At 40.3% G+C, this 12,167-nt stretch overlaps 1 protein-coding gene across 1 annotated transcript in view; it reads left to right on the top strand.

Moving 5' to 3' along the window:
• The first annotated feature begins 2,809 nt into the window (after nt 1-2,809).
• Nucleotides 2,810-12,167, top strand: part of LOC115124769 (annexin A6-like) — a 36,699-nt gene continuing 27,341 nt past the window's right edge. The window contains 6 exon segments of the mRNA XM_065019972.1: nt 2,810-3,146; nt 4,751-4,795; nt 6,840-6,924; nt 7,942-8,036; nt 9,107-9,220; nt 9,954-10,044. Coding sequence (XP_064876044.1) covers nt 4,787-4,795; nt 6,840-6,924; nt 7,942-8,036; nt 9,107-9,220; nt 9,954-10,044 — 394 coding nt within the window. The 5' untranslated portion in view covers nt 2,810-3,146; nt 4,751-4,786.

The raw sequence follows: 12,167 nt of genomic DNA, 5'->3' as shown, positions 1-12,167 counted from the left end.
AATTGTTAGGTTAGATTACTCGTTGGTTATTACTGCATTGTCGGAACTAGAAGCACAAGCATTTCGCTACACTCGCACTAACATCTGCTATCCATGTGTATGTGACAAATACATTTGATTTGATTTGATTTGAATCACAAAATATACCACTAGACCACTTCAACTCCAGTAACATTCTCGGTAAAACAGTTACATTCATATTTTTTCTTTGCTATAACTGTGATATGTTGTCTTTTATCTACCTTACTCGAACGCACTGTCTGTAAGTCGCTCTGGATAAGATTGTCTGCTGAATGACCCAAATGTAAATGTAAAACCAAACACTTGCAAAGCATGCTGGGTGTTATTCTAATGAGCTCCGCGCCCAAACAAGTACACATTTGGTTGTCCGGACCAGAAAAAATCTGAATGAATCATGAACGTCTAGGTTATGTTTTACAAGTTTGAACAGCACAGTACAGTATGGTGTAGTTCAGTAGAGTATAGTACAGTCCAGTAAATAACAGAGTTTAATTCCGTAGAGTACAGTACAGTTTAATTCAGTACAGTACAGTACAGTACAGTTTAATTCAGTACAGTACAGTACAGTATAGTTTAATTCAGTACAGTACAGTACAGTTTAATTCAGTACAGTACAGTACAGTTTAATTCAGTACAGTACAGTACAGTATAGTTTAATTCAGTACAGTACAGTACAGTTTAATTCAGTACAGTACAGTACAGTTTAATTCAGTACAGTACAGTACAGTATAGTTTAATTCAGTAGAGTACAGTACAGTATAGTTTAATTCAGTAGAGTACAGTACAGTTTAATTCAGTACAGTACAGTACAGTTTAATTCAGTAGAGTACAGTATAGTTTAATTCAGTTGAGTACAGTATAGTTTAATTCAGTACAATACAGTATAGTTTAATTCAGTTGAGTACAGTACAGTACAGTTCAATTCAGTAGAGTACAGTACAGTTTAATTCAGCAGAATACAGTACAGTACAGTTTAATTCAGTAGAGTACAGTACAGTTTAATTCAGTAGAGTACAGTACAGTTTAATTCAGTTGAGTACAGTATAGTTTATTTCAGTACAGTACAGTATAGTTTAATTCAGTACAGTATAGTTTAATTCAGTACAGTACAGTACAGTTTAATTCAGTAGAGTACAGTACAGTACAGTTTAATTCAGTAGAGTACAGTACAGTACAGTTTAATTCAGTAGAGTACAGTACAGTTTAATTCAGTAGAGTACAGTACAGTTTAATTCAGTTGAGTACAGTATAGTTTAATTCAGTACAGTACAGTATAGTTTAATTCAGTACAGTATAGTTTAATTCAGTACAGTACAGTACAGTTTAATTCAGTAGAGTACAGTACAGTACAGTTTAATTCAGTAGAGTACGGTACAGTTTAATTCAGTAGAGTACAGTACAGTTTAATTCAGTAGAGTACAGTACAGTACAGTACAGTTTAATTCAGTAGAGTACGGTATAGTTTAATTCAGTAGAGTAGAGTACAGTACAGTTTAATTCAGTAGTACAGTTTAATTCAGTAGAATACAGTACAGTATAGTTTAATTCAGTAGAGTACAGTACTGTACAGTTTAATTCAGTAGAGTACAGTACAGTATAGTTTAATTCAGTAGAGTACAGTACAGTACAGTTTAATTCAGTAGAGTACAGTGCAGTTTAATTAAGTAGAGTACAGTACATTATAGTTTAATTCAGTAGAGTACAGTACAGTATAGTTTAATTCAGTAGAGTACAGTATAGTTTAATTCAGTAGAGTACAGTACAGTATAGTTTAATTCAGTAAAGTACAGTACAGTACAGTTTAATTCAGTAGAGTACAGTACAGTACAGTTTAATTCAGTAGAGTACAGTACAGTATAGTTTAATTCAGTAAAGTACAGTACAGTTTAATTCAGTAGAATACAGTACAGTATCGTTTAATTCAGTAGAGTACAGTACAGTATAGTTTAATTCAGTAGAGTACAGTACAGTACAGTTTAATTCAGTAGAGTACAGTACAGTACAGTTTAATTCAGTAGAATACAGTACAGTATAGTTTAATTCAGTAGAGTACAGTACAGTACAGTTTAATTCAGTAGAATGCAGTACAGTACAGTTTAATTCAGTAGAGTACAGTACAGTACAGTTTAATTCAGTAGAATACAGTACAGTACAGTTTAATTCAGTAGAGTACAGTACAGTACAGTTTAATTCAGTAGATTACAGTTTAATTCAGTAGAGTACAGTACAGTTTAATTCAGTAGAATACAGTACAGTACAGTTTAATTCAGTAGAGTGTACAGTGCAGTTTAATTCAGTAGAGTACAGTACAGTTTAATTCAGTAGAATACAGTACAGTACAGTTTAATTCAGTAGAGTACAGTACAGTACAGTTTAATTCAGTAGAGTGTACAGTACAGTTTAATTCAGTAGAATACAGTACAGTGTGCGCTAGCTAACATAGTACACGGTGTCTCTCCTGCTGTGTACTGTGCTGTGTGCCTGCTGGAAAACAGTGCTCACAGGCGGGGAAACTGTCTCCTGGTGTACGGCTAGCTAGCTAGCTATCGTTGTCACCCCTGCCCCTTCTTCGGTGGGTTTTACCTTCTTTTTTTAAAACCTTTATTTAACTAGGCAAGTCAGTTTAAGAACAAATTCTTATTTACAATGAAGGCCTACCCCGGCCAAACCCTCCCCTAACCCAGACGACGCTGGGCCAATTGTGCACCTCCCTATGGGACTCCCAATCACTGCCCACATGCAGGAACGCCCCGATTTTCAGGCTGCAATTCTACACTTCTCTGAATTGACAAGACCAAAAAAAGACGTCTAAAGACGGTCTGTGCTTAGTGTGTATACGGAGCGTACAGAAAACCACACAGCACGTGTGAATAAGTTGTTTACGTATTTGTTTATGTATCATAACACCGTTTTTATCTAGCGTGAACGGGCTCCCTGTTAGAAAGGGGGAACTCTTTTGACGCACCGCCCGTGAGCACCGCAGTTATTACGTGAGCTCGAGGACAGGGAATTAGACAGCTGGCCGTTTCAACACCGGGCTAAACGCAACGGATAAAAACAGGATAGAGGAGGTCAGGACTGCAGCGGGGTTGATTTGGATCATATTAGTTAGTTCGGTAAAAGAGGTGAGTTTGGGTTTTGCTTTGTAGTGAATTTTCTATAGTGTCAAATGCTCAACAATATAGACTAAGATAATGTTGGCGCAAGTCATGTGAAGACAATAACGGAGCTATAACGGTTTGTTCAGGGTATTATTAGCCCAGCCCAAGTCCATGATATGAGAATAATAGACAGACAGACAGACAGACAGACAGTTCCATTTTTACAAACCAAGAATCTAAGTGTTAAGAACAACATAGAGAAAAGGACGTTGTAAAGGTAATGGATTGAGCATAGACCTGAGTCATGTTTATCATTGATGTCCATTGTGTAAACAGTATCATTCTAAATGATGTGTTTTAAACACAATTCAAACAAACAAAAAAGTGATGCTTTATGAATAAAAAGTTGTATAATTTTGGGGTGGGAGACTGAGAGATGGGGTGTGGTCGTGGACATGATGTAAATGTAAATGTAATGATCTGTGGATATAGCAGATGTTTGGATCGAACCGTGCTTGATGGATATTTTAGCAGACTAAACACTCTGCCGTGGGCTTATTTTAAACATATTCTCACTAATGGAGAAACTGTCTGAAAGTCTACAATTGACTGCAATACTGTGTGCTTATGCCAGAGGACAGCTTGTCCTCACTGAGTGTTTCTCCTGTGATATATATTCTTACTGAGAATCTAAATGACTTACATCTCATTTGGAAAGTCCGACAGAATTCCCTTTACCTATACACAAATGTATAAGCCAAACTAGTTTTTCCATCTACTGTAGAATCCATCTCCATCTCAAGTTGAGATGATACCAAACAGTTCCAACAACAATGCGAGAACAAGTTTGACCTAACTCTACCTTTGTAAAAGTAGATGTTTCTTTATTAAATGTCATTTTCTCTACCTCACCAGACGCTAAGGCCTATGGTACCACTCTGAAAGGGAACCCTGTAGCCTTACTGAACCGCAGGGGAAGAGCAGCCAACATGTTTCCTGTGGAAAACGTGGCTATGCTTTAACCACTAGGCCATAAGCCAACAACCCTACAAGTAATCCAATTCAAAATGGCCTCATTGGTCCCCCTCATGTCTTCTCCCTGCATAATCCTATAGGAATCTGTAGCAAGCCCACTAGTGACATTTATTATGAAACAGTATTTTGACTTTCCAATGCAGTCTTCTCTGGTGCAGGTTCTGTGGATGGTGTTGTGCTGAAAGAGCAGAAGCCTGACCACCACCCTTCAATGACATATCAAGTATATTTTCATTAGCCTATGGTCCAATAGCATCTCTTCATTCATCCAGCCACACATGCTGTTCACAATCATATCATATTCACATTGACAATTAGGATCGATAAGATGGCACAGCCAGAAGAGGACCATCTACGCCTAGGATCCGGGTTCCTCCTCTTTCTAAGGAGTTTTTCATGGCCACTGTGCTTGCATTGCTTTGCTTGCGCTCAGTTTCTGTAATATCGGTTGTCTCAAGGACTTTGTGACCACTGCCGGTTGTATAAAGGGCTCTATAAATACATTTGATTGATTGATATTGATACCATCTTAAACAGCATGTCAACACATTTCCCTGTTCTCATTTCTGCTTCGTATATATCTTGTCTTGCAGGTCGATTGTTTCCTGCATATCCTTAAAAGACCAAATATGGGAATGGTAAGTCAATATCATAATCCCGTGTCTGCCATTCTCTCAGTGCCATGTGTAGCTACAGTAGAGCTATCAGGATAAACGTATCCTATTCCATAATGACTGTATGATCATGATACAAAGACAAAGGAGGTGTCAGATGAGAATCATTCATTCGCTAGCAGCAGTCATCAGCGTCTGTTTATTGTAATGGCAGCAGACTAGTATAATGTGTCGCTCTTCTCTCTGGCAACCTGGACATGATATTGACAGACACACAGAGAGAACTCCGGAAGGCATATGACAGCACTACTTCTCTATCTTATTATACCTAGCCTCGGAATCCCAGGTTCTGCTCACGTAAGTCCAGTCAACAAGAGGAGATTTGCAAGAATGGCCCGGCTAGACTATCTAGTATCAAAACCATGTCTAATAATGGCCCTGCTAGACTATCTAGTATCAAAACCATGTCTAAGAATGGCCCGGCTAGACGATCTAGTATCAAAACCATGTCTAAGAATGGCCCGGCTAGACGATCTAGTATCAAAACCATGTCTAAGGATGGCCCTGCTAGACTATCTAATATCAAAACCATGTCCTTTTTGGTTCTGCTGGATCTGAGGGTTGGAGCGTGGTACCAGCTACACCAGAGTAGTGGGTTTGATTCATACCACTGTACATGCCTCTGCAGTCCACCACCCTAGAGCTGCATTACCATGGCAAGACAACCACAAGTTGGCCATAGCACAGACGGACTGGTGCCAAGGATAGTGCAGTATCTGGATGAATGTAGGAGCAGCCAAGCACTGCTGTAGTGTAAGCTTTATCAACCAAAACTAATAGCTCTGGTAAGTCACTTGTATCATCTGAAGATAATGTGATTATCTATGTTCTACTAGTTATTTGCTGCCTGAACAGTCTGTTTACTGAAAGGACCGTTGCTATGGGCCCATTGTTTTGGTCCTGTTGCTATATGGGTGGGACCTCCCAGCTGTCCTGGGGAGTGATAGTCTCTATGGTAGAGCTGTAGTAAGGCCACATCTTGAGCATGTGCAGTGGCCTCCTTGGCTGTCTGGCTGGCTGGATTTCTGGGTAGGAAACATTGGCTGTGTGCCTCAATGCAGCCGAAAGAATCTCCACAGAAACAGCAGCTGAACGGATATGTTTCTCAGATACAGGATAAAGAAATAAATGAACACGGGTATTTTCCACACTACATGTTTGATTGAACTGCAGCCCTGGCGACTGTATTGTGTTTTATTGTTTCTGTGTTGATTGGAGGTTGGCTTCTCTGAAGCCGTGTCAGACCCCTGCAGAGTGAGCAGGTCTGTGTGTGTGTGTAACCTGACTCCCTGTTCCTCCCTCCTACACACACTGCTGTTCTGGAGGGTGCAGCTGTAGGCAGTTGGACAGACCGGTGTCAGCTGTCTGTCTGTCAGCCCTCTGCTCAGGGCACTGCAGCCACAGCCCCTTCCTGCCCCATGTACACCCACACAGCCACTTCCTGCCCCCTGTACACCCACACATTCTTTCCTGCCCCCTGCACACCCACACAGCCCCTCAAAAGCCGTAACATTCTCCTACACAGCCCACACACACACCCATGGCCCCTTACACGGCCCCCCACTCCCCTGTGACTTTAATTAACCTTGGGAAAGGCCCAGAGTAATTCCTGGCCCCTCGTTCATTCTTCTGTGCCCAACTAGTCATACCCAGCATCTAGTTGGCTCAATCAACCCTTTTTCCCCCTCCTATGAAACTGATTGTTGTGAATAAGAATGTGTTCTTTAACAACTGACTGAAACAACTGAAACTGTGCCCCTAACAACTGAAACTGTGACCCTAACAACTGAAACTGTGACCCTAACAACTGAAACTGTGACCCTAACAACTGAAACTGTGCCCCTAACAACTGAAACTGTGCCCCTAACAACTGAAACTAACTGAAACTGTGCCCCTAACAACTGAAACTGTGCCCCTAACAACTGAAACTGTGCCCCTAACAACTGAAACTGTGCCCCGGGCCATTGTCGTGAATGAGGTTGGTAAAAGGTAATGAATGTTCTTACAGGGGTTCCGAGGCACAGTAACCGATGCTCCAGACTTTGATGCCAGCGCAGATGCTGAGACTCTCTACAATGCCATGAAAGGCATCGGTGAGTAACAATGTAGCTACACTTCGTGTCCACTGTAGGGCAGGGGGACACTAGCCTGGTAAAAACCAAACAGAACACTGCACACCTTTGTTTCAGTTTACTTCAATTTTGTCTAGTTTATTAACCAGGCTAGAGATACACAACTCCAACACCAGTATTCACAACTGCTTAGAACAGGGTTGTCCAACCCTGTTCCTGGAGAGATACCGTCCTGTAGGTTTTCAATCCAACCCTGTTCCTAGAGAGCTACCCTCCTGTAGGTTTTAACTCCAACCCTGTTCCTGGAGAGCTACCCTCCTGTAGGTTTTAACTCCAACCCTGTTCCTGGAGAGCTACCCTCCTGTAGGTTTTAACTCCAGCCCTGTTCCTGGAGAGCTACCCTCCTGTAGGTTTTAACTCCAACCCTGTTCCTAGAGAGCTACCCTCCTGTAGGTTTTCACTCCAACCCTGTTCCTAGAGAGCTACCCTCCTGTAGGTTTTAACTCCAACCCTGTTCCTGGAGAGCTACCCTCCTGTAGGTTTTAACTCCAACCCTGTTCCTAGAGAGCTACCCTCCTGTAGGTTTTCACTCCAACCCTGTTCCTAGAGAGCTACCCTCCTGTAGGTTTTAACTCCAACCCTGTTCCTAGAGAGCTACCCTCCTGTAGGTTTTCACTCCAACCCTGTTCCTAGAGAGCTACCCTCCTGTAGGTTTTAACTCCAACCCTGTTCCTAGAGAGCTACCCTCCTGTAGGTTTTCACTCCAACCCTGTTCCTAGAGAGCTACCCTCCTGTAGGTTTTCACACTAACTCTAATATAGCACACCTGATTCTAACAATGAGCTGGTTAATAAGAATCAGATTAGTTACAACTGGGGCTGGACCAATAATGTACAGGAGGGTAGCTCATAGAAACACAATAGAATCCATCAATGGTGTAGCTTTCCAGGAACAGGGTTTGGGCAGCCCTGATTTAGAAAGTTTGAAGGTCAAATATTGCTGATGATGTTACTGATGATCTTCCTCTGTGCTCTGCAGGCAGCGACAAGGAGGCCATCTTGGATTTGGTCACTGGCAGAAGCAATGCTCAGAGACAGGAGATTGTACAGGCGTACAAGTCTAGCTATGGGAAGGTACAGGAAAATCACATCATAACATCCAACATCACATCTATCATCCAACATCACATCATAACATTTAACATCACAACATCACATCTAACATCACATCAAAACATCCAACATCACATCATAACATCTAACATCACAACATAACATCTAACATCACATCATAACATCCAACATCACGTCTATCATCACGTTTCTGTACCTTTCCAGAGCTGGACCTGGATTGCATAGAAATTACAATCAGTGTTTTTGTGTTTTGTGTTTACATAAACATCACTATGTATAATTTGGTGTTGAATGCTTTGAGTATCCATTGTTACTGTGACCCACTCTATGATCTGTAGTTAATACCCGGTCAATACTGGAGCAGGTAAGTACCAGCTAAAACCACACTGTAAAATAAAGCTTTACCACAAATGACACAATTCAGCCCATTTGTTAGAAGGTACAATACATTCTTAGTTAAATTCAGGACGTTAAGCTAACATTTGTTTTGTGCTAACGTTAGCTAACATTTGTTTTGTGCTAACGTTAGCTAACATTTGTTTTGTGCTAACGTTAGCTAACATTTGTTTTGTGCTAACGTTAGCTAACAGTCTGAGAATGTAGTGTGCAGCAAACGTCGATGTCCGTTTCGGGTTCTAAACTGCCACTACAAATAATAATGTAACCCTGTAGGCTTTCTATTACATCTAGTAGGAATAGCAAAGTCATTTAAAGGTTGATTATTATCCCTAAACCGCCACAGTTTATACTTACAAAAATTAGCTGTTTAATGTTTAAACTATAAACATTTTGGAATGTTCATTCAAATTGTTCATCATCTGAAATTGTTACTAAGTAAACAGGTTCACCTCAAACAGAAGCTTTGTTGAACTCACTCAATATGGTTTACTGAGCCTTCTGCACATTGTCTCACACTTCATGACAGGATAACTTCATAACAGACATGTGTCTCTTACCAATTATGTTGAATTCTTTGAGGTAAGTTTTTTCCAGTCCACTTGCTACTCACAATTCAGTGTGCACACACCACGAGAGGGTAACTTCATAACAGACATGTCTCTCTTCCCCAGAACCTGATAGACGACCTGAAGTATGAGCTGACGGGGAAGTTTGAACGCCTCATCGTCAGTCTGATGAGACCCCAGGCCTACCATGACGCCAAAGAGATCCACGATGCCATCAAAGTGAGATTCTGTAGTAGAGACCCCAGGCCTACCATGATGCCAAAGAGATCCATGATGCCATCAAAGTGAGATTCTGTAGTAGAGACCCGTGATGCCATCAAAGTGAGATTCTGTAGTAGAGACCCGTGATGCCATCAAAGTGAGATTCTGTAGTAGAGACCCGTGATGCCATCAAAGTGAGATTCTGTAGTAGAGACCCGTGATGCCATCAAAGTGAGATTCTGTAGTAGAGACCCGTGATGCCATCAAAGTGAGATTCTGTAGTAGAGACCCGTGATGCCATCAAAGTGAGATTCTGTAGTAGAGACCCGTGATGCCATCAAAGTGAGATTCTGTAGTAGAGACCCGTGATGCCATCAAAGTGAGATTCTGTAGTAGAGACCCGTGATGCCATCAAAGTGAGATTCTGTAGTAGAGACCTGTGATGCCATCAAAGTGAGATTCTGTAGTAGAGACCCGTGATGCCATCAAAGTGAGATTCTGTAGTAGAGACCCGTGATGCCACCATGATTCCAAAGAGATCCATGATGCCATCAAAGTGAGATTCTGTAGTAGAGACCCATGATGCCATCAAAGTGAGATTCTGTCAAATGATTATATTTAGGAAGTAAAGAAATAGGAAAATGATAAGAATTGAGAAAACCCCATCAGAAACAACATACTAAATAACTGTTACACAGCCTAGTTAGTAACATTTGCCATTCTGTATTTAATGTAATGCTTCATTTATAAGGGGGCAGGAACAGATGAGAAGTGCCTGATTGAAGTCTTGGCCTCCAGGAACAACCAACAGATACACAACCTGGTGGAGGCATACAAGGATGGTAAGATGTATTTCTTCCTCCCATTAGATGGTAAGATATACTTCTTCCTCCCATTAGATAGTAAGATATACTTCTTCCTCCCATTAGATGGTAAGATATACTTCTTCCTCCCATTAGAATAGATGGTAAGATATACTTCTTCCTCCCATTAGATGGTAAGATATACTTCTTCCATGATGCCATTAGAATAGATGGTAAGATATATTTCTTCCTCCCATTAGAATAGATGGTAAGATATATTTCTTCCTCCCAAAGAAATAGGAAAATGTTAGATGGTAAGATATATTTCTTCCTCCCATTACTAAATAGTTACACATGCCTAGTTAAGATATATTTCTTCCTCCCATTAGAATAGATGGTAAGATATATTTCTTCCTCCCATTAGAATAGATGGTAAGATATATTTCTTCCTCCCATTAGAATAGATGGTAAGATATATTTGGCCTCCCATTAGACAACCAAAGATATATTTCTTCCTCCCATTAGAATAGATGGTAAGATATATTTCTTCCTCCCATTAGATGGTAAGATATATTTCTTCCTCCCATTAGATGGTAAGATATATTTCTTCCTCCCATTAGATGGTAAGATATATTTCTCCCTCATTAGATTAGATGGTAAGATATATTTCTTCCTCCCATTAGATGGTAAGATATACTTTTCCTCCCATTAGATGGTAAGATATATTTCCTCCTCCCATTAGATGGTAAGATATATTTCTCCCTCCCATTAGATGGTAAGATATATTTCTTCCTCCCATTAGATGGTAAGATATATTTCTTCCTCCCATTTAGATGGTAAATATATTTCTTCCTCCCATTAGATGGTAAGATATATTTCCTCCCTCCCATTAGATGGTAAGATATATTTTTCCTCCCATTAGATAGTAAGATATATTTCCTCCCCATTAGATGGTAAGATATATTTCCTCCCTCCCATTAGATGGTAAGATATATTTCCTCCTCCCATTAGATGGTAAGATATATTTCCTCCCTCCCATTAGATGGTAAGATATACAGTTAACGTTAAGATACACTTAGGTTGGATTCATTAAACCTCATTTTTCAACCACTAGATTTCTTGTTAACAAACTATAGTTTTGGCAAGTCGTTTAGGACATCTACTTTGTGCATGACACAAGTAATTTTTCCAACACTTGTTTAGTCAGATTATTTCACTGTATCACAATTCCAGTGGTAAGTTTACATACAATAAGTTGACTGTGCCTTTAGACAGCATTGAAAATTCCAGAAAATTATATTTAGAAGGCTAATTGACATCATTTGAGTCAATTGAGGTGTACCTGTGGATGTATTTGAAAGACTATCTTCAAACTCAGTGCCTCTTTGCTTGACATCATGGGAAAATCAAAAGAAAAACAGCCAAGACCTCAGAAAAAAATGGTAGACCTCCACAAGTCTGGATCATCCTTGGGAGCAATTTCCAAATGCCTGAAGGCACCATGTTCATCTGTACAAACAATAGTACCCATATAAACACCATGGGACAATGCAGCCTCCCATACCGCTCAGGAAGGAGATGCGTTCTGTCTCCTAGAGATGAACATACTTTAGTGGTAAAAGTGCAAATCCATCCTAGAACAACAGCAAAGGGCCTTGTGAAGATGCTGGAGGAAACAGGTACAAAAGTATCTATATCCACAGTAAAACAAGTCCTATATCGACATAACCTGAAAGGCAGCTCAGCAAGTGGGAAAGCCGAAGAACACCATCCCAACTTCCTAGGCCCAGGGTTAGCATCATGTTGTGGGGTGATAGAGGAGGGACTGGTGCACTTCACAAAATAGATGGTATCATGAGGATGGAAAATTATGTTGATATATTGAGGCAACATCTCAAGACATCAGTCAGGAAGTTAAAGCTAGTTCACAAATAGTTCTTCCAAATGAACAATGACCCCAAGCAGACTAAGATACACCAGCTCTGTCAGGAGGAATGGGTAGAATTCACCCAACTTATTGTGAGAAGCTTGTGGAAGGCTACCCCACGTTTGACCCAGGTTAAACAATTTAAAAGCAATGCTACCAAATACTAATTGTAGTATTGTGTGTGTAAACTTCTGACCCACTGGGAATGTGATGAAATAAATAAAAGCTGAAATAA

The sequence above is a fragment of the Oncorhynchus nerka genome, linkage group LG6 (assembly GCF_034236695.1).
Source record: "Oncorhynchus nerka isolate Pitt River linkage group LG6, Oner_Uvic_2.0, whole genome shotgun sequence".
Classification (NCBI taxonomy): Eukaryota; Metazoa; Chordata; class Actinopteri; order Salmoniformes; family Salmonidae; genus Oncorhynchus; species Oncorhynchus nerka.
Note: the sequence above shows the minus strand (reverse complement) of the source record. Positions and strands in the feature narration are given on the sequence as shown.